The sequence below is a fragment of the Podarcis liolepis genome (assembly GCF_965112155.1).
Source record: "Podarcis liolepis genome assembly, chromosome: 13".
Taxonomy (NCBI): domain Eukaryota; kingdom Metazoa; phylum Chordata; class Lepidosauria; order Squamata; family Lacertidae; genus Podarcis; species Podarcis liolepis.
In genome coordinates, this window is record NC_139573.1 from 39,572,999 (window position 1) to 39,591,841 (window position 18,843).

General features: G+C 41.5%; 2 protein-coding genes and 1 long non-coding RNA gene across 3 annotated transcripts in view; 1 reads left to right on the forward strand and 2 right to left on the reverse strand.

Moving 5' to 3' along the window:
- Positions 1-7,303, reverse strand: part of LOC310690530 (vomeronasal type-2 receptor 26-like) — a 44,185-nt gene extending 36,882 nt beyond the window's left edge. Inside the window, exons 1-2 of the mRNA XM_083469635.1 lie at positions 7,252-7,303; positions 6,212-6,494 (exon numbers count right to left, since the gene is read on the reverse strand). Coding sequence (XP_083325761.1) covers positions 6,212-6,494; positions 7,252-7,292 — 324 coding nt within the window. The 5' untranslated portion in view covers positions 7,293-7,303. The remainder of the gene's footprint in view (positions 1-6,211; positions 6,495-7,251) is intronic.
- A 32-nt stretch (positions 7,304-7,335) lies between these two features.
- LOC310690881 lies at positions 7,336-13,927 on the forward strand. The gene is made up of 2 exons (XR_014518246.1): positions 7,336-7,470; positions 13,662-13,927. It is a non-coding gene; the product is annotated as an uncharacterized lncRNA (long non-coding RNA).
- LOC310690820 (vomeronasal type-2 receptor 26-like) lies at positions 8,509-17,489 on the reverse strand. Its single transcript, XM_083470393.1, has 6 exons — positions 16,535-17,489; positions 14,467-14,749; positions 13,035-13,895; positions 12,043-12,270; positions 10,857-10,983; positions 8,509-10,085 (listed from the first exon to the last, which is right to left on the reverse strand). Exons 1-6 carry the CDS (start codon positions 16,771-16,773, stop codon positions 9,187-9,189), a joined length of 2,637 nt encoding a protein of 878 aa, XP_083326519.1. The 5' UTR covers positions 16,774-17,489; the 3' UTR covers positions 8,509-9,186.
- Between the last annotated feature and the right edge of the window lie 1,354 nt (positions 17,490-18,843).

An 18,843-nucleotide genomic window follows, 5' to 3' on the forward strand; every position in this document is an offset into this window, starting at 1 on the left:
AACCAGGGGGACAACTTGGGTTACACTCAGAAAGGGGCGAAACCTGCTCATGTAAATAATGGGGAAGAGGGTAAGGAAAAGATTTTTCTCCGTCTCTCATAACACTAGAACTCAGAGATATCTAATTTGATTGATTGGGGCACATTTTCACGCAGTATAGCTAAAACTATGAGATCCAATTCTACAGGAGACAGTGACGGGCATCAACTTGGCTGACTTTAAAAGATGATTGGAAAAACTAATGGAAGAGAAGCCTATCGGAGACCACCACCCCTTGGTGGAGGGACTGCTTTTACTCAATGGTCAGAGGCAGTATGGTGCTGGATACCAGTTGTCAGAAACCACAAAAGGGGAGAGAGGTCTTATGATCATGTCCTACAAGTGTCTGGTTGGCCACTATCAGAACCTTATTTATTTATTTATTTATTTATTTATTATACCATGCCACAGGGCAGTTTACATTATAAAAACATAAAAAGGAAAAGCATGACAAACAGAAACAGTAACATCCCAGTTTGAAAGACCATAAATAGTTTAATTCACTAATGGCTTGGGAGAAGAGCAATGTTTTCGCCTGGTGCCTATAGATATGTAGGGAGGAGCCAGGCAAGCCTTCTTGTGGAGGGCTGATTCTCCTCCTATCTAAGAAGCCCCTTTCCTTATTCTACAGTTGGTGACAAAGAATAGCTACCCACAAACCTTCACAGCCCCTACTTCCTTCTCAACCATCATACATTTGAACTGCAAGCAGCAAACACCTGCATCTTCTTCCCAAGAGACTCATGAAACACACTTGGACGAAAAGAGCCCCAAGCCAAAAGCCACATGGCATATCCAGATGCTGGACAAGACTGGCCAATGGCATTATTCTGCACTAGTTGGGCATTGATCTGAGCCAGCCAGATCATCTTATGTTGAGATTCCTGTATCCCGAAGAACATGAGCTTCAGGATGTCTTCCAACTCTATGATTCTATTATTCTTAAGCAGTGCAGAGGAAAATGTTTAGGATCTGGCTGGAAAGGCAGGTATGTGCTGGACGGATGATCTGTAAGTAGAATAACATTCTCTTTTCCTATCTCTCATAGCTGTAGGAATTATGCCTCACCTGGTGAAAGCTTCTGTGCCACACCATTCTGTTGTCGTCAAGAGTGAATTCCTGGCCTGCGGCAGCCTCCCCACCTACCCTTCCAACTTTGACTCTCATGAAGGAGTTATTTGGGAAAGTGACCAGGTTGGTAATATCAAAGCCAGCTTCTACTTCCCTGTTCACACTAAAAGATACCGTTTCTCCAGCAGAGTTGTTAAAGGAGACACTCCTAAGAAAGGGGTGGAGCTGCATTGAAATAAAAAGAGAAACTTTGAAGTAATGCAAATGTCTTGTAATACATACATAAAGGGTTTAATGCTGTAGAGTAAGGTGTCCTGACAGGCTTGGCCTATATCACTTCCTCTTACCTTGGGAGGAAATGGGTAACAAAGCCATTTGTTCTGCTCACTCTAAATGTTAATTTGGTGTGTGTGGAGTTCTGACCTGCTCCCTACAGCCACATGGATTCAAGAAAAAAACAGATACAACTTAGGACACTTTTGGACCATAACCCAAACCAGGGAAATTGCTGGCATGGCAGTTAAAGAAAAAAGAGAGTGAACATTTAATAAATAAACTGAAAGTAGAAGGGAAAATAGTAGAAAATCCAAAATATATAAGGAAACAGTTATTACACAGAGCTATATTGAGCTGGTGAGGAACACAGAGAAAAAATAGAAGGTTATTTAAAGCAGAACAATTGACCAAAAATTCCAAAGGAGAAGATCAGTTCTTTGAATGCACCAGTAACAATGATGGAGATGCAACAGGGAATAGGCCAGGCTAAAGCTGGTAAATCACCAGGACCTGATGGACTATCAGCTAAGCATTATAAGAAATTACCGTATTGGCCTGAATATAAGCTCCACCTTTTTCCCAAACTCAGACCGTGAAAAGTTAATGTGTGGCTTATATTCGCAACCTTATGATATGTAGCCAGGAGCGTTGGGCAAACAGTGCCAGGAGCATAGTCCCACATCTTCTCCCCCAAGGCCGGGAAGGGATAAGGCTGCCAGCAATGCAGATCAGCCCCCCCCCCCTGCCCCCAGTATGCAGCCAGGAGCAGCGAGGAATGAAGTGGCTTATATTCAGGTATTTTTTCTTTTTCTCTCCCCCCCCCCTCCAATCTTAAAGGTGCAGCTTATATTTGGGTGCAGCTTATATTCGGGCCAATACAGTACAGGATTTTCTGGCACAACCACTTAAGGATATAATGAATGGAATATTAAATACAGAGAAACTGCAAGAATCTCAGAAAGAGGCATATATTACACTGATTCCGAAATAAGATACAGATTTATTTTCAGTTAAAAATTACAGGCCAATCTCTTTATGAAATAATGACTACAAACTGCCAATATTTTGGCAAATAGAATGAAAAGGATTTCATCCATCAAGATTAAGCCGGCTTTCTTCTTGGTTGGCAGATGAAGGATAACATGAGAAATATAATTGATTTAATAGAATATTTGGAGGCCAGAAATGATAAGCACGTAGCATTAATATTTATAGATGCAAAAGAAGGCCTTTGACCATGTTTCCTGGACTTTTATGGGGGGGGCATTAGAAATGATGGATTTTGGAGAGACATTTTATAAAGGAAATGATGCAATTTATTCAGAACAACAGGCAAAGCTGATTGTGAATAATGTAATAATGGAAGATGTAAAATAATGAAAGGAACAAGACAGGGATGTCCCCTGTTGCCATTACTGTTTATTTTAGTACTAGAGACATTGGCACAAAATATAAGATCAGATGAAGAAGTAAAAGGAATATTGGTGGGAAATAAAGCATGAATCTATCGTTTTGGGGGAGGACATCTGTGATAAAAATGAATGTATTGCCAATAACGTTTTTGTTTCAATCGATTCCTGTGATCAGTGGGGCAGGGCCCTTTAAGGAATGGCAAAGAGATATTTCAAAATTTATCTGGCACGGGGAAGAATCCAATAATAAAACATAAACTATTAAAAGACTCTAAAGATAGAGGTGGCTTTTCCCTTCGAGATTTAAGAATATAATATGAGGCGCCCTGCCTTTGCTGGTTTTGGGAATGGATAACATTACAAAATACAGATATTTTGGATTTGGAGGGTTCTGCTAACAGATTTGGTTGGCATGCGTATCTATGGTATGAAAAAGTTAAGGTACACAGAGGATTTCTGAACCATGAAATAAGAAAGTAATTATATGTGGTATGGGATAAATATAAAAATTGGCTAGAACAGAAAACACCATTGTGGTTCTCCCCATTAGAAGCGATCTCTGTGAAGAAATTGAATATGAGAAAAGGCTGGGCAACATATTGGGAGTTATTAGTAGAGGAGGAACACCAGCTGAAATTGAAAACAATTGAGGACATAAGAGACCTTTTAACAGATTGGTTACAGTATCAACAGCTGAATGATGTCTTTAAAATAGATAAAAGAAAAGGTTTTGCTATTAAACTATCAAGGTTTGAGAAAGAATGGTTGGAAAATAATGTGAAATTATTTTCTAAAATGTATAAATTGTTATTGGAATGGTTTACTAAAGATGAAGAAGTTAAATTGGTTATGATTCAATGGGCAAGAAATATACAGTTCGCAGCATGGAAAAAACTATGGAGAGGGGATTTGAAATTTGCGGGGTGTTATACTTTAAAAGAAAATTATATGTAAATGATGTATTGCAGAGGAAATGAGCAAAAATGTATAGGACAAGTTCAAATGTTTGTTGGAAATGTAAGGAAAAGGAAGGCACCTTTTATAATATGTGGTGAAATTGTAAAGTGGTAAAGGAATTTTGTGAAATGATATACATTGAATTTTTTAAAAAAGGTTTAAAATAGCTATTGTTAAAAAAAACCCAGAAGGCTTTTTGTTAGGAATTGTTGGTGCAGAGATACCGAAGGAACTGAAAAGACAGTTTATGTATGCTACAACAGCTGCAACGATGCTTCTTGCCCAGAGATGTAAAGACGACAAGATACCTACTGGGGCAGACTGACCGATGAAACTATTGGGCTATGCAGAGATGGCAAGATTAACCAGGAAAATCAGAACTCAGGAGGATCAAAACTTCAACAAAGAATGGGACAGATATATATTGTACTTGAAAGACCACTGTAAAAACTTGAACTCATTGGCAGACTTTAAACAACTCTTGCAATGATACATAGGACTTGGGTACAATGAAGGATGGTAAATTAGATGGATTTATAATATGCAATTTAAAAAGTTATTTAAAGAATCAATGATGGGGAGGAGGGAAATCTTGAGATTCAGAAGAATCTTGTGCAAGTTTAAATATCTGTAATAATACTATGCATGTGAATGAATTTGTAAAAACTTTTTTTTGTTTTTTTAAAATCAAGATGGTCTGATACTTCACTGTGCTAGTCTTTAATGAGCAGCTTCTCTGCACAGAAGCGGAGAATGTAGAGTTTGAATTTTTTCAGGGTACTGTTTTACATATCACTGCCTACGTCTAATAAAGTATATCCCATGATAGGCATTACCTGCCAAGGCTGAAGCTCCTGCATCCCTCCTTCCACCGCTGCCCTGTATTTGGTCCTGGACAAGAACATGGCATGTAGAGCATGTGCTATGGCATAGACAGCAGTATAGAGACTGTAGCTGTGGCCAGACATGGTTATCTCAAAAGCAGACGAAGGGAGATTCTCCAGCTTCTCCTCACCAGTGCAGATTCCACTGTCCTGCTCCTCTGTACTGGAGTTTGGAAATGAACAGAGAAATACTTGGGCCCAGATCTGCTTGACAAAGCCATTTCCATTTGCCGCAAAAGGATTTTGTGCCTCAAGAAAGAATTTGAATCCTTGTACTACATTTGAATGAACTGCAAAGGATAGGGAACCCTGGAAGGCTTGCATATCCCAGTTCATTTGATGGCTCAATGCTGTGAAATCCAGTTGTGCTGTCAGAATCCACACCTTGCCGACAGATATCTTGGTCACGATTTCCATTTCACCTAGTGCTACCATTGTTCGCAATGTAAGCATGGACTTGGTTCCTCCATAAACAACCACCACCTTGGCTTTACTTTCCAGAATAGCTTGATAAATTTGGATCAGCTGGAAATACATGGCATAGTATGCAGCCAAATGTGTCGTTTTCAGGTTTGTTTCTGCAAAGGCCAAGCAAATGCCTTTCTGGGAGAGCAGAGGTTTCAGGGTCTGAATAAATCTCTCTCCACTTTCTGCAGCAAGCAACCCAACCCATGTCCAACCAAAGTGCAGAAGTAACTCAACAATCCCAGTGTGCTGATGGGCTTCATTGGGCACCATCCTGTAGAAGGAAGTAGATTGGCTTTGTAGATCTGGAGCAAAGGAGCCATAAGTGAGCTAAAGGGAAATAAAGGAGCATCATCTATTATTGCAAATGGACTGGGTATGTGCATCCAGGGCCTTCCCACCCAGGAGGCAAAATGAGCCACTTGCCTTAAGAAGGCAGGTTCCAGAAAGCTGGGAGGGGGGTGGCAGATTGCACTCTGTTTCTCAGCCTCCTCCTCCTTCTCTGCCACCCCTCCATGCCCAGTTTCCTGCACACCTGTTTTCCTCTCCTCCCTCCTCCTTTTCTTTCTCCACTTTTCCCTCTATGCCTTCCTGTGTTGCTGCTTTCTTCTCCCTGTTTCTTTCTCTTTGCTTCACCGCAGCATTTCAGCTCCTGATTTCATGGCGTCTTCCCTTCTTCTCTCAAATCACTAAGACACAGAATCCCCATCAAGTGCCACAATGTGTGGGCAGCTGACTCCTGACTGGCAGGCTTCCACCTTTGCAAGTGAACAGCTTCCGTCTCCAACCAGTAGGCCATGGAGCAAAGTTGAGAGGGTGTCAGTCAGCAGAATGGAATTTGATACATGTTTTTAGGTGTGTGTGGATAAGGAAGTGGGGTGAGATGAGAACTCTTCCACCATCCCATTACCTTCTCTTCATCCACAGACACTGACAATTTGATGCTATGCATTCTATTTAACTGTGCAAAGCACACTGGGAACACTTTTTCTGAAGGGCAGAATCACTCTCCTTTGTCTCTCACAACTATTTCTCTATTATACAAATCCTTTCTGCATAGAAAATATCATGGTGAATGAGTGTGAAATGCCCAAGGCAGCATCTTACCTGGGGAATTTTGTAGATGCCCAAGATGTTTGCCAGGTAGATGGAGGTATCAAAGTCCAGTCCCCCAATAACTGCCACCAGGTGTCTCTGGATGTTGCACTTGTAGTTGGGTATAAGTGTCGAGGGAAAGTTCAGAGCAGCCCAGTAGGTCATCCTTTCATCAAAGTAATTGTCATAGATGTGGAATCCCAGTGTAATATTGGGTAAGAACTTGGGGTTCTCGTTGATCTCCTTGACAGCAAATACCAAGGCCAGAATATGCTGGTAGTTCTTTGGCACAATACTGCAATGAGAATTTTATGCTATATCATTGGGGGATACTATGCATTATTCTTTAAAAATGGCTTCTGTATGGATCTTCAGTATCTTAGTGCAAATTGTACCCTAATATCTGCATATCTGCAGAAGAATTTCCCCACAGGAATGCATTGTATTCCGCTTGTATTCCACTTTCACTAATCTATGCATTTTAAGGGATACTTTAGGGACCTCCAGATATTCATTTTTGTTTATATTGTTTAGCTGGAGAACTGCATTGAACAATTCGGAGAAGTGTGAATTTCAAATGATGGCTGTGTTTTATTTCTGATATATTTTTAGAACATCTCTTTTTTTTGTAGTTTCACATTTGAATATGAACTGATTAGAATTATCCCCTTTCCAATAATGGAATATTGATGTTTACTTTGGGGTACATCATATACTTGACAAGGCTTCTTGAAGATAGAAGAGATATTCTTGCTGACACCAGCATCTAAATCTTTTTCTCATACCAACTTCCCTAAGCCTTCCCCTCCTGTCCAGCTCACACACAGATTAGTTGAGCAGCTAGGTACAGTCTGCCTCTGACTGGCAAACTCCTCAGATTATGTTCCTGCCTACTTGGACAGCTGAGCTCCTTTAAGAAATCCGCGTTTCTAATGTTCTTCTGGTACGAACTGAGCAGCATTTTAGCTTAATGTAGGGCTCATTCAGACTTCCCCTAGTCCTGCCATTTTCCTCCCAGAAAACCTGATCTTTACTGCTCAATTGGAACTCACACCTCCCTCAGAACTTCTCCCAACTGACAGTTAACTGCCATTTCTTCACTGATCACTACCTTCAGCTAAATACAGTCTGAATATATCTGATCCAGGCCCTGTCTATAAATTATAAACTCAATTGTCTAGCTTGATTTAGATGAGAACATCAGGGGCTCTTTGAGTGCCACCTCAAAGGAGAAGTGAGCCTTTAAGACCCCTCACATGAGACTTTCTGAGGTGAGCATTAAGAACAGAGAAGGGCTTTCCATCTTAAACTAGGGAGGTTTAATCTGTGAGTTCTCTTGTTAACCTCTACTTTGAAGAGGTTTGGTGGGATGTGGGGAGGAGAGAACACATCAACAAGATCAGGCTCTCTCATCTCACTGACACATTCAGATCTGCATCTCCCTTCTTCCAAGCCAACTCCTCAGCTTTGTAAATACCCCCACACCATCTGCCTGGATGTAAATTCCACTGAAATCAGTGGAACTAGCTTCTAAATAGGCCTGGTTAGAGCTGAGGGATATTTCAGTATCAGCTGATTACTTGACATTTGAATTCTTTACAAGTTATTAAGAAGTTGATGGATAGTTAGCCTCTCTTCGAAGTTTTCTTCATCAAAAGCAGTAAGGAGGTGGGAAGCAAGTCCACCAACAATAAGATCACCAGGTAGGTGGTATTCATGTGGAATGCTGGACAGATCATGGATGGTGCAACTCGTGGTCTGATTGCACACCAAATGTAGCAGATGAAAGAGAAGGGGCACAATAAACAGCAGCATACTGAAGCAAATATTCTTTCTAATCAAACACCCTTATTTCCATCCAGCACATGAACCTTGCTTAACAACCACTCAGTACAATATTCTGCCTTGTCGTGAACAGCACTTCTCTAACAATTCACAAATTAAAATCCTATTTTTCAAGTTGATTGAAAGAAAAGTGAAAATCCTTCCTCTTCCTCTGTCCTCTCCCTTGCTTAGAATGGCAGGAAGAGGTTATAATACCCCTGTTTTGACATTGGTTAGTATTCTCTGGAAATCTACTGAGACATTATCCAAGGGAGACTAAGTCATGATGAAAGTGATAATTACAGATGAGGTAATAACAACCTCTCAGAAAATGACCAAAAAAAACCCCTGCTTCTGATTTTTCATCCAAAGTGGTTTCTGTCTATTTATGGGACAACAAAAGGCCATGCAGAATTAACAGCAATGAGGAAGAGAAGAACAGTTAGGCAGTCTCTAATTATTTGCACTGGTCAGCATTAATAAATCTGACCTCCCAAAATTTCCCACCTGAACACCAGTTCATTAGTTTTCTGACAATTATGCCAAGACAAAAGAATGGTGAAAGGGGCTGAGTTTTGTACGTGGTTTCCGTTGGAAGGAAGGAAAAATAGGTATCAACAAAGGAGAATGCTCTGGATGCCAAGATCCAGGTTTGGGGCACAAATTCTTTGGTGAGAGATTTCCACCCAAGATTTTAAATCACAAAATATGCAGCAAATTAAAGTGGGGAAATATAGTTTGCTAGACCTTTAAAATATGACCTCCATCTTCCCTTAGCATAGAATAAGACCACACATTTGTTAAGTTAAGAACTGGTAATACTTATGAACTCTTCAAAGGCAAGGTTCATGTGCTTTCCCACACAACAGTCAGAAAACACAGGCAGCAAAACAAGGCTTATTTACAATGCTGAAAGTTCCAAATTCTTGGTATAGGAATGCAAGGGAGGCTTCTAAGAACCAGGTGGTCTGAGTATGAGGAAACCAGCTCAGACCTAAAATGTGCTTCTCAGGTAAAGCGAAGGAAAGCAAGAGGCCTGATTACCAATTCCCTCCCAAAGTGAGCTATGCCTGGCACAACATAATTGAATGGTGTGGATAAAGAGAGATTACATTGCTCATATTTTGGTAGGAAAAACCCCACAAAGATGATAGGATAATTTATTATTTCCTCTTTATTAACTGCTCCTTGCTGTTCAGATCCGGCCTCAACACAATGATGTAGCATTTGGGAGCAAAGATGGAGCCCAGTAAGCCAGCACTGGAGGCTAAGATGGAGAAGATCTCCACAGCCACCATGTATTTCCCCTTGGTGCTAAGGTACACTGGAACAAAGGTGATCCAAACACTACAAAACAAGAACATGCTGAAGGTGATGAATTTGGCCTCATTGAAACTCTCAGGCAGTTTCCTGGCAAAAAACGCCACAACAAAGCTGATAATGGCCAAAAAGCCCATGTAGCCCAGGACACAGTAAAACAGGACAACTGAACCTTCGTTGCAGCCTAGAATGATTTCTCTCCTCATTGAGTGCATGTCAGAATCAGGAAATGGGGGAAAGATTCCTAACCACAGAGTGCAAATGGCAGCTTGAATAAGAGAACAAGAAATCACAATGGCACTTCCAAATCTTTTCCCCACCCACTTCCTCATTCTGGATCCTGGTTTGGTGGCCACAAAGGCCAGAACCACCATGACAGTTTTGGCCAGAACACAAGAAACGGTCACTGTGAAAACAAGGCCAAAAGCCATTTGTCGGAGCAGGCAGCTCACTCTTTCTGGAGGGCTGAGGAAGATCAATGGGCAGAGGAAGCAGAGCAGGAGAAAAGTGAGGAGAGTGTAGGTGAGATCCCGATTGTTTGCTCTGACAATGGGTGTGTCCCGATGTTTAATGAAAATGACTAGGACCACCACTGTGAGGAGAGAGAGAGAGAGAGCAATCAATGCTAAGCTCATCCCCAGAGGCTCTTTAAAAGACAGGAAGCTGATGGTCTTTGGAATGCATTGCGATTGTTCCATGTTTGGATAGTGGTCTTTGGGGCACCCAACGCAATCTTCCATGTCTGGAAAGAAAGTAATGCGTTCAGATTTCAGATGTTAGGATAGTAGCTACATGTTGTGAGTATGGAACACTTAAGGTTAAATTAGAGTTATCACAGATATTTCCAGAGTCACCAAACTGAAAGTGATGCATGAGAATCCCACCTCAACCTTTGTGTTGGGTTACGTGGGGTGTCCTGTGATGGCTTGCTAACTTCCCATAAACCACATGGTTATTGTTCAGAACAAGTACAGTCCATGAACTTTGTACACAGGGGTTCCATTCCACACCCATGCAGACCCCTTTCCACCCCACCCGGGTGTGCGATCGTGCATCAGCCATATGCATGTTTATTTTTTATTGCCTGAATTAAGATAGGTGTCTCCTGCCCAGTCATATCACTGGTGCATTTTGGTCAAAATTGTCTGCTGTACCTTATCCTGTAACAAAAATTAGATAATGGGCATCAAACCATTCCTTTTTTTTCCTTTTTTTCTTTTTTGGAGAAGGTCCATATTTCTTTGTGGGGGCTATGTGCCAATAGGGATGGAGGAGAAATTTGGTTTTTATGCCACTTGAATGAGAAGGCTATCTACATTGCACTCCTTGAACCAACACACTGACCAAAGTACAGATTCCCTTAAAAATGTGTACTTCTCTAAACATTTGTAATGCAGTTCTCCATTCAAACAATATGTACAAAAATGCACACATCACCACTAATTTATTTATCCTTTTCCTCAACTTCTAACATGACATATAGTTGGAAGATTATATATCCTGTGTCTCTTACCCTTCTGGGATGAAATCTTGCCTTGAGGACACGGGACACAATCATAGCAGCAGAATGGCTCCCCCTCAATCTTTTCCTTCCTGGAACCAGGAGGGCAACTTGGGTTACACTCAGAAAGGGGTGAAACCTGCTCATGTAGATAATGGGGAAGAGGGTAAGGAAAAGCTTTTCTCCCTCTCTCATAATACTAGAACTCAGAGATATCCAATGAAGTTAATTTTTGATTGATTGGGGCACTTTTTCACGCAGTATAGCTAAAACTATGAGATTCAATTCTACAGGAGACATTGATAGGCATCAACTTGGCTGACTTTAAAAGATGATTGGAAAAACTAATGGAAGAGAAACCTATCAGAGGCTACCATCCTTGGTGGAGGGACTCATTTTACTCAATGGTCAGAGGCAGTATGGTGCTGAATACCAGTTGTCAGAAACCACAAAAGGGGAGAGAGGTCTTATGATCATGTCCTACAAGTGTCTGGTTGGCCACTTTCAGAACCTTATTCATTTATTTATTTATTATACCATGCCACAGGGCAGTTTACATTACAATAAAAAGGTTTACAATAAAAAGGAAAAGCATGACAAACAGAAACAGTAACATCCCAGTTTGAAAGACCATAAATAGTTTAATTCACTAATGGCTTGGGAATGTTTTTGCCTGGTGCCTATAGATATGTAGGGAGGTGCCAGGCAATCCTTCTTGAGGAGGGCTGATTATTTTCCAATCTAAGAAGTCCCTTTCCCCATTCTACACTTGGTGACAAAGAATAGCTACCCACAAACCTTCACAGCCCCTACTTCCTTCTCAATCATCATACATTTGAACTGCAAGCAGCAAACATCTGCATCTTCTTCCGAAGAGACTCATGAAACACACTTGGACAAAAAGAGCCCCAAACCAAAAGCCACATGCCATATCCAGATGCTGGACAAGACTGGCCAATGGCATTATTCTGCACTAGCTGGGCATTGATCTGAGCCAGCAAGGTCATCTTATGTTGAGATTCCTGTATCCCGGACAACATGACCTTCGGCATGACTTCCAACTCTCTTATTCTTAAGCAGTGCAGGGGAAAATGTTTCGAATCTGGCTGGAAAGGCAGGTATGTGCTGGACGGATGATCTGTAAGTAGAATAACATTCTCTTTTCCTATGTCTCATAGATGTAGGAATTAAGCCTCACCTGGTTAAAGCTTCTGTGCCACATCATTCTGTTGTCATCAAGGGTGAAATGTTGGTCTGCAGCAGCCTCCCCACCTACCCTTCCAACCTTGACTCTCATGAAGGAGTTATTTGGGAAAGTGACCAGGTTGGTAATATCAAAGCCAGCTTCTACTTCCCTGTTCGCACTAAAAGATACCGTTTCCCCAGCAGAGTTGTTAAAGGAGATACTCCTAAGAAAGGGGTGGAGCTGCATTGAAAGGAAAACAGTAACTCTGAAGTAATGCAAATGTCTTGTAATACATACATAAAGGGTTTAATGCTGTAGAGTAAATTGTCCTGACAGGCTTGGCCTATATCACTTCCCCTTACCTTGGGAGGAAATGGACAACAAAGCCTTCTGTTCTGCTTATTCTGTGTGTGAATTTGGTTTGAGTGGAGTTCTGAGCTGTTCCTTACAGCCAGATGGATTTAAGAAGCTGCTTCTTTCAGAAAAGAATGTAGTCTGGAACAACCATTTTCTATACCAATAAAAAGTTTAGGAACTTTTACCATTTTGTAACCAAGCTATGTCTTCTGCTTCTGCAACTTTTTTCAGAGTGCTGTGTTCCAAAAACCTTTGAACTTTGAAGAGTTTTGTAAGTAAACCATGTAGGAGCTGCTAAGCATGTGATCTATTTTTGTGCTAGTGAAGTGGGATATTCTGGAATTCACGGGAAAGGGCATATTTTAAGGTTATACAGTATGTATTTCCATGCTTCTGGTTGCTGCACGTTTTGCCATGCACACAAAGGAAGTTGCTCACAAAAAAGAAGGGTAGTGCAGGATTGGGTCCTCCTGCTTAACAGCTGTAAGCAAGGTGGCCTGATATTTCACTATGCTACCTTAACGAGCAGTTTCTCTGCACACAAGGGGAGAATATGGTCTTACACTGAAGCTTGATTTTTTTTTCAGGGTACTGTTTTATGTATCACTGCCCAGGTCAAATAAAATGTATCTCATGAAAAGAATTACCTGCCAGGGCTGGAATTTCTGAAGCTCCTGCATCCCGCCTTCCACCATTACCCTGTATTTGGTCCTGGACAAGAACATGGCATGTAGAGCATGTGCTGTGGCATAGACAGCATTATAGAGACTGTAGCTGTGGCCAGACATGGTCATCTCAAAAGCAGACGAAGGGAGATCTTCCAGCTTCTCCTCGCCAGTGCAGGTTCCACTGACCTGCTCCTCTGTATTGGGGTTTGGAAATAAACAGAGAAATACCTGTGCCCAGAACTGCTTGAAAAAGCCATTTCCATCTTCCTCAAAAGGATTTTGTGCCTGAAGAAAGGCTTTGAATCCTTGTACCACATTTGAATGAAATGTAAAGGAGAGGGAACCATGAAAGACTTGCATATCCATGCTCATTTGATAGGTCATTGCTATGAAATCCAGCTGTGCTGTCAGAATCCACACCTTGCCCTCAGAGGTTTTGGTCACATTTTCCAGTGAACCTAGTGCTAGCATTGTTCGCAAGGCAAGCATGGACCTTGTTGCTCCATAGACAACCACCACCATGGCTTTACTTTCCATAATAGCTTGATAAATTTGGACCCGGTGGAAATACATGACATAGTACTCAGCCAAATATGTCGTTTTCAGGTTTGTCTGTGAGAAGGCCAAGCAAATACCTTTCTGGGAAAGCAGAGGTTTCAGCGTCTGAATAAATCTCTCTCCACTGTCTCCATTAGCAAGCAATCCAACCCACGTCCAACCAAAGTGCAGAAGTAACTCAACAATCCCAGTGTACTGATGGGCTTCATTGGACACCATCCTGTAGAAGGAAGTGGTTTGGCTTTGATCAGCATCCTCTGGAGCAAAGGAGCCATAAGTGAGCTAGAAGGAAATAAAGAAGCATAATCTGTAAATGTGGAAGACAGACTGCATATGTCCATTGAGGGCCTGACCACACAGAAGGTGAAATGAGCCAGTTGCCTTAAGAAGGCAGGTTCCAGAAAGTTGGGAAGGGCAACAGATCTTGCCTCCATGGAGCTTCTCAGCTTCTGCTTCATCCTCTGCCACCCCCGCATGCCCACTTCCTTGCATTCCTTTTTCCCTCTCCCCCCCCCCATTTTTCCTTCTTGAGTTTGTAGTCCTTGGTTTCCTGCACTGCTGCTTTCCTCTCCTCCATTTTCTTTCTCCATTTCATCCCTTTTTCTTCATCACTGCATTTCAGCTTCTCGTTTCATGGTGTCTTAACTTCCTTTCCACACATCTATCAAACCACTAATGCACAGAATCCCACTCAAGTGCCACAATGTGTGCACAACTGCCTCCTGATGGTCTGAGTCCCAGCTCTGAGGATAGCAGCTTTGAGGATAGCAGCTTCCTTCTCTACTGTACAAAACCTTTCTGGATAGAAAATAGGATGGTAAATAAGTATGAAGTCGCCAAGGTGGTATCTTACCTGGGGGATCTTGTAAATGTCCAGAATGTCTGCCATTTGGAGGGAGGTATCAAAGTCCAGTCCCCCAATAGCTGCCATCAGAGATTTCTGCGTGTGGCACTTGTAGTTGGGGACAAGTGTGGAGGGAAGGTTCAGAGCGGCCCTGTAAGTCATCCTTTCACTGAAGTAACTGTCATAGATGTGGAAGCCCAGGGTGATATTAGGTAAGATCTTGGGGTTCTCATTGATCTCCTTGACAGCAAACACCAAAGCTAGAATATGCTGGTAGTTCCTTGCCACCACACTGCAAAGAGAATTTTATGCTGAACCCTTGGAAAATATGCTATGCAATTTTTAAAAAGGGCTTCAGAATTATTCTTCTGTATTCTACTGCAAATAGTTCCCTAGTATACACATATCTGCAAAGCAATTTTCCCTAAAAGAATGCATTGTATAAATTTCAAATGATAGTTGTGTTTTGGTTTTGTTATCTTTTTAGAGCATGCTAATTTTGGTAGGTTCACATTTAAATGTGAACTGATTTGAATCCTGCCTCTATCACTAATAAGGGAATACTGATACTTACTTTCGGGTCCTACATATACTTGACAACGCTATCTAAAGATTCAAGAGATGCTGTTAATAATAATAATAATTTATTATTTATACCCTACCCATCTGGCTGGGTTTTGCCAGCCACTCTGTAAAAACACAATACAGCAATAAACATTGGAAACTTCCCTAAACAGGGCTGCCTTCAGATGTCTTTTAAAAGTAAGATAGTTGCTTATTGCCTTGACATCCTCTGGAAGGGTGTTCCACTGGGCAGGTGCCACCACCGAGAAGTCCCTCTGCCTGGTTCCCTGTAACCTCACTTCTCGCAGTGAGAAGCCTACACCAAACTTCTGAAGTTTGGGTAAATGTTAGTCTTGGCTTGTGAGCTGGTTGTAGTCTCTTGCTGGTTTAAGGGCATCATGTTAAAGAGATCTGCAAGTTGCACGCAACACTTTCTAAAGATTCAAGAGATGCTGTTGCTGACACCAGTCTCTGAAAATTATGACCTCAGACCAAATTCCCTGAACCGCCACTTTTGCCCAATTCACCAACAGACTGTACCTAGCAGCTGAACCAATCTGCCTCTGACCTCAGAATTTAGCCAATTGTATTTCTGGCTGTTTGAACAGTTGAGCTCTTAAGAAACCTGCTTTTATGGCATTCTTCTGGTAAGAAATGGGAACCTTCCTAGCCTAAAAGACATACCAGCTCACTTGTTCTGATCTTCACTACAGCAAATCTTGACAATCTGGGGATAAATACCTAACTATTTAAGTCTCAGTCGTCCACTTTTACCTCAGCTTTCTCTTGTCTTTGCCTCACACCTCACTCATTACTTCTCCCAACTGACAGCTAACTGCCATTTCTTCACTGTTCAGAACCTTCAGCCAATCACTGTCTGTTGTTCCCAAGGCCAAGCAGAATGAATGTACCTGTTCCAGGCCCTGCCTATAAATATTAAATGCAATTGAATCTCTTTCCCCTTCCTGTCTTCCTATCACCAAGTAGATATAACTGAACAGGTCTGCACAACATGAAGAGCACAAAGCATCAAACTTTGACACTCACACACTGACATAAACAGAGACCTTCAACAGAGGATAGAAAGCATTTTTAAACCACAAAGCACAGAAATATACAAAACATTTATATACAGGTGCTGATTTGATCCAATTAAAAATGTGTATCAAAATGCAGAGAAGTAGGTAGCCTAGTTTAATGGAGTGGTTCTCATAATTTCCAAACCTGTGACATATTTTTAACTAGGAGTATCCTACTTGGATGTGAATATCTGGGGGTCTTGGAACCCCACCTCTTAAGAGCTCTCAGCCCAAGCTTCCTGAGGTGAAGTTCAATATTCAGAACAGAGAAGGGCTTTCCATCTTAACTAGGTAATTTTTCAGCTTAGCAATAGTCCCCCCCCCCCACCTCTGCCTGGAAGTAAATCCCACTGAAACCAGTGGCACTTGCTTCTGAGTAAGCCTGGTTAGAGCTTAGGAATGTTCCTGTATTATATGACATATGAAGTCTTTACAAGGTATTAAGAAGTTGATGGATAGTTAGCCTTTCTTTGAAGTCTTCTTTGTCAAAAGCAGAAAAGAGGTGAGAAGCAAGGCCGCCAACAATAAGATCACCAGGTTGGTAGTATTCATGTGGAATTCTGGACAGATCATGGATGATGCATCTCCTGGTACGTTTGCACACCAAATGTGGCAGATGAAAGAGAAGGGGCACAATAAACAATAGCATGCTGAGGCAAATATTATTTCTCATCCTCAAACACCCTTACTTCCATGTGAAACACGACCCTTAGTTTCAATACAATCCTCAGCACAATATTCCACCTTGACAGGAACCACACTACACTACCAATTCACAGATCAAGATCCTATCTTACAACTCAACATAGACAACAGCAGAAATCCTTCCCCTTCCTCTGCCCTCTCCCTTGCATAGAATCACAAGAAGGGTTTTTATATTCTAATGTTTAGACTTTGACTTCTATTCTCTGGAAATCTATTGAGATGTTATCCAAGAGACAGTTAGTAATTATGAGAGTAATAATTACAGATGAGATAATAACTAGCTCTCTTTACATCAGGGAAATGAAACAGATGACAAAACAAATCACACACCATGTTTGTGATGTTTCATTCAAAGTGGCTTCTGTCCCTTTATGGGACAACAGAAGGGCATGTAGAATAAACTGCCATAAGAAAGTGGGTCTGTCTGTTATCAATGCTGAAATGCCTCACTTGACTGTGGCAATGATTAATCTGACCTAAAATTTCACACCTGAACATCTGTTCATTAATTTAATGACATTTATACTAAGACAGGCTAAAGAATGGGGTGAGATTCTCTTGGCGAATCTCATTCAGTTTCTAATCAATCACCCTTGGATGTTCTAGTCAGGCCTGCATATTTTGTGGTACCTATTAGACTTTTTTAGTTTTCCAAAGCCTCCAGCCTCGACCCAGCCCCCAAAATTTTAGATGTGTTTATTTTGGGTGCAGTATTTATGATCTCAATTGGAGAAAGAGCAGCAGATGTTCATTGATGTTCGGAACATAACCCCCAATTAAGTGTGGAGTGGCTGTACTGAAATCACTGGCACTGGTTAATCATGACAGCAGCAACTCTACTGAAACCTTACTTATAGGGAAATAACCTAGAAAGGAATGAGACGTGTTTGTTTGTTTGTTTGTTGGATTGTTTGTTTGTTTGTTTTAATTGCCTCTCAATATATTGTTTTTCCTTGGCCACTTCCTAATCAATTACCCTCTAACGTTCATGTCAGGCATCAATATTTTGTGGTACTCATGATAGCTTCTTAGTATTCCAAATGAATCTTAGGAAGAAAAGAGATTGGAGGCACCTGTTGTAAAGAGGCCAGTAGTGGATATTTAAAAGAATTGCACATAACAGTTGTAAGAGATAGAATACAGCATGATTATATGATGTAAATAAAGAGAGATTATATTTGCTATTTCCTCTTTATTAACTGCTCCTTGCTGTTCAGATCAGGCCTCAATACAATGATGTAGCATTTGGGAGCAAAGATGGAGCCCAGTAAGCCAGCATTGGAGGCCTGAGCAATCCTCGGCCGCGTCATCCCCGGCCAGCCAATCAGCTGGCCCAGGGGGTGTGCCTTGCCTCATTTAAGGCAAGCGCGGCCAGGAATCTCCCTCTTTGGCTGCTCAGCTGCGTTGGTTTCCCACCCACCCACCCTTCAAGGTTCCTCTTTTGACCTTGCTATGGACCTCGGTTGGTCGCCGTTAAGGGGCCTAGTAGGAATTTTTTCCACTTGGCAAATTGGCACCAGCCATTGGGTTTTTTGCCTACCTCGTAGCAAATCGTCACAACTTTCTCGGCTTTGGTGGTTAGGAATTGGTATGGGTATTGTTTTGTAGATATATGGGGGGGAGCGCCATCACCTCCCCCGGATATTGAAGGGTAGTCCGGTAAAGGATTGCAGGGGGCATGGCCCCTTCCAAAGCCTATGGAGGCCAGGGCCCAAGGCACGACCCCGAGCGGTGACCCCGTGGGAGTGCCTAGTTGATGTGCATTTTCTATCATTTCCTGATAGAAAAGCACCACTGGTTGGTGGGACAGTATATAGAAATAATAAAACGTAGTGTGTGGTGGTATTATATTATCTGATAAAACTGAGCTTAATCTCACTCATGTTCAATATACTTTTATTCCAAAATATTCATTCAGAAACATTCTGCCCCATTTTATAACAATAAGACCATTAAAAATACCACAATTGTCATCCATTGAATTTTAAGTTTTAAAAAAACTCTCCAGGAATGGTCTAGAATATATTGCCCATAACCA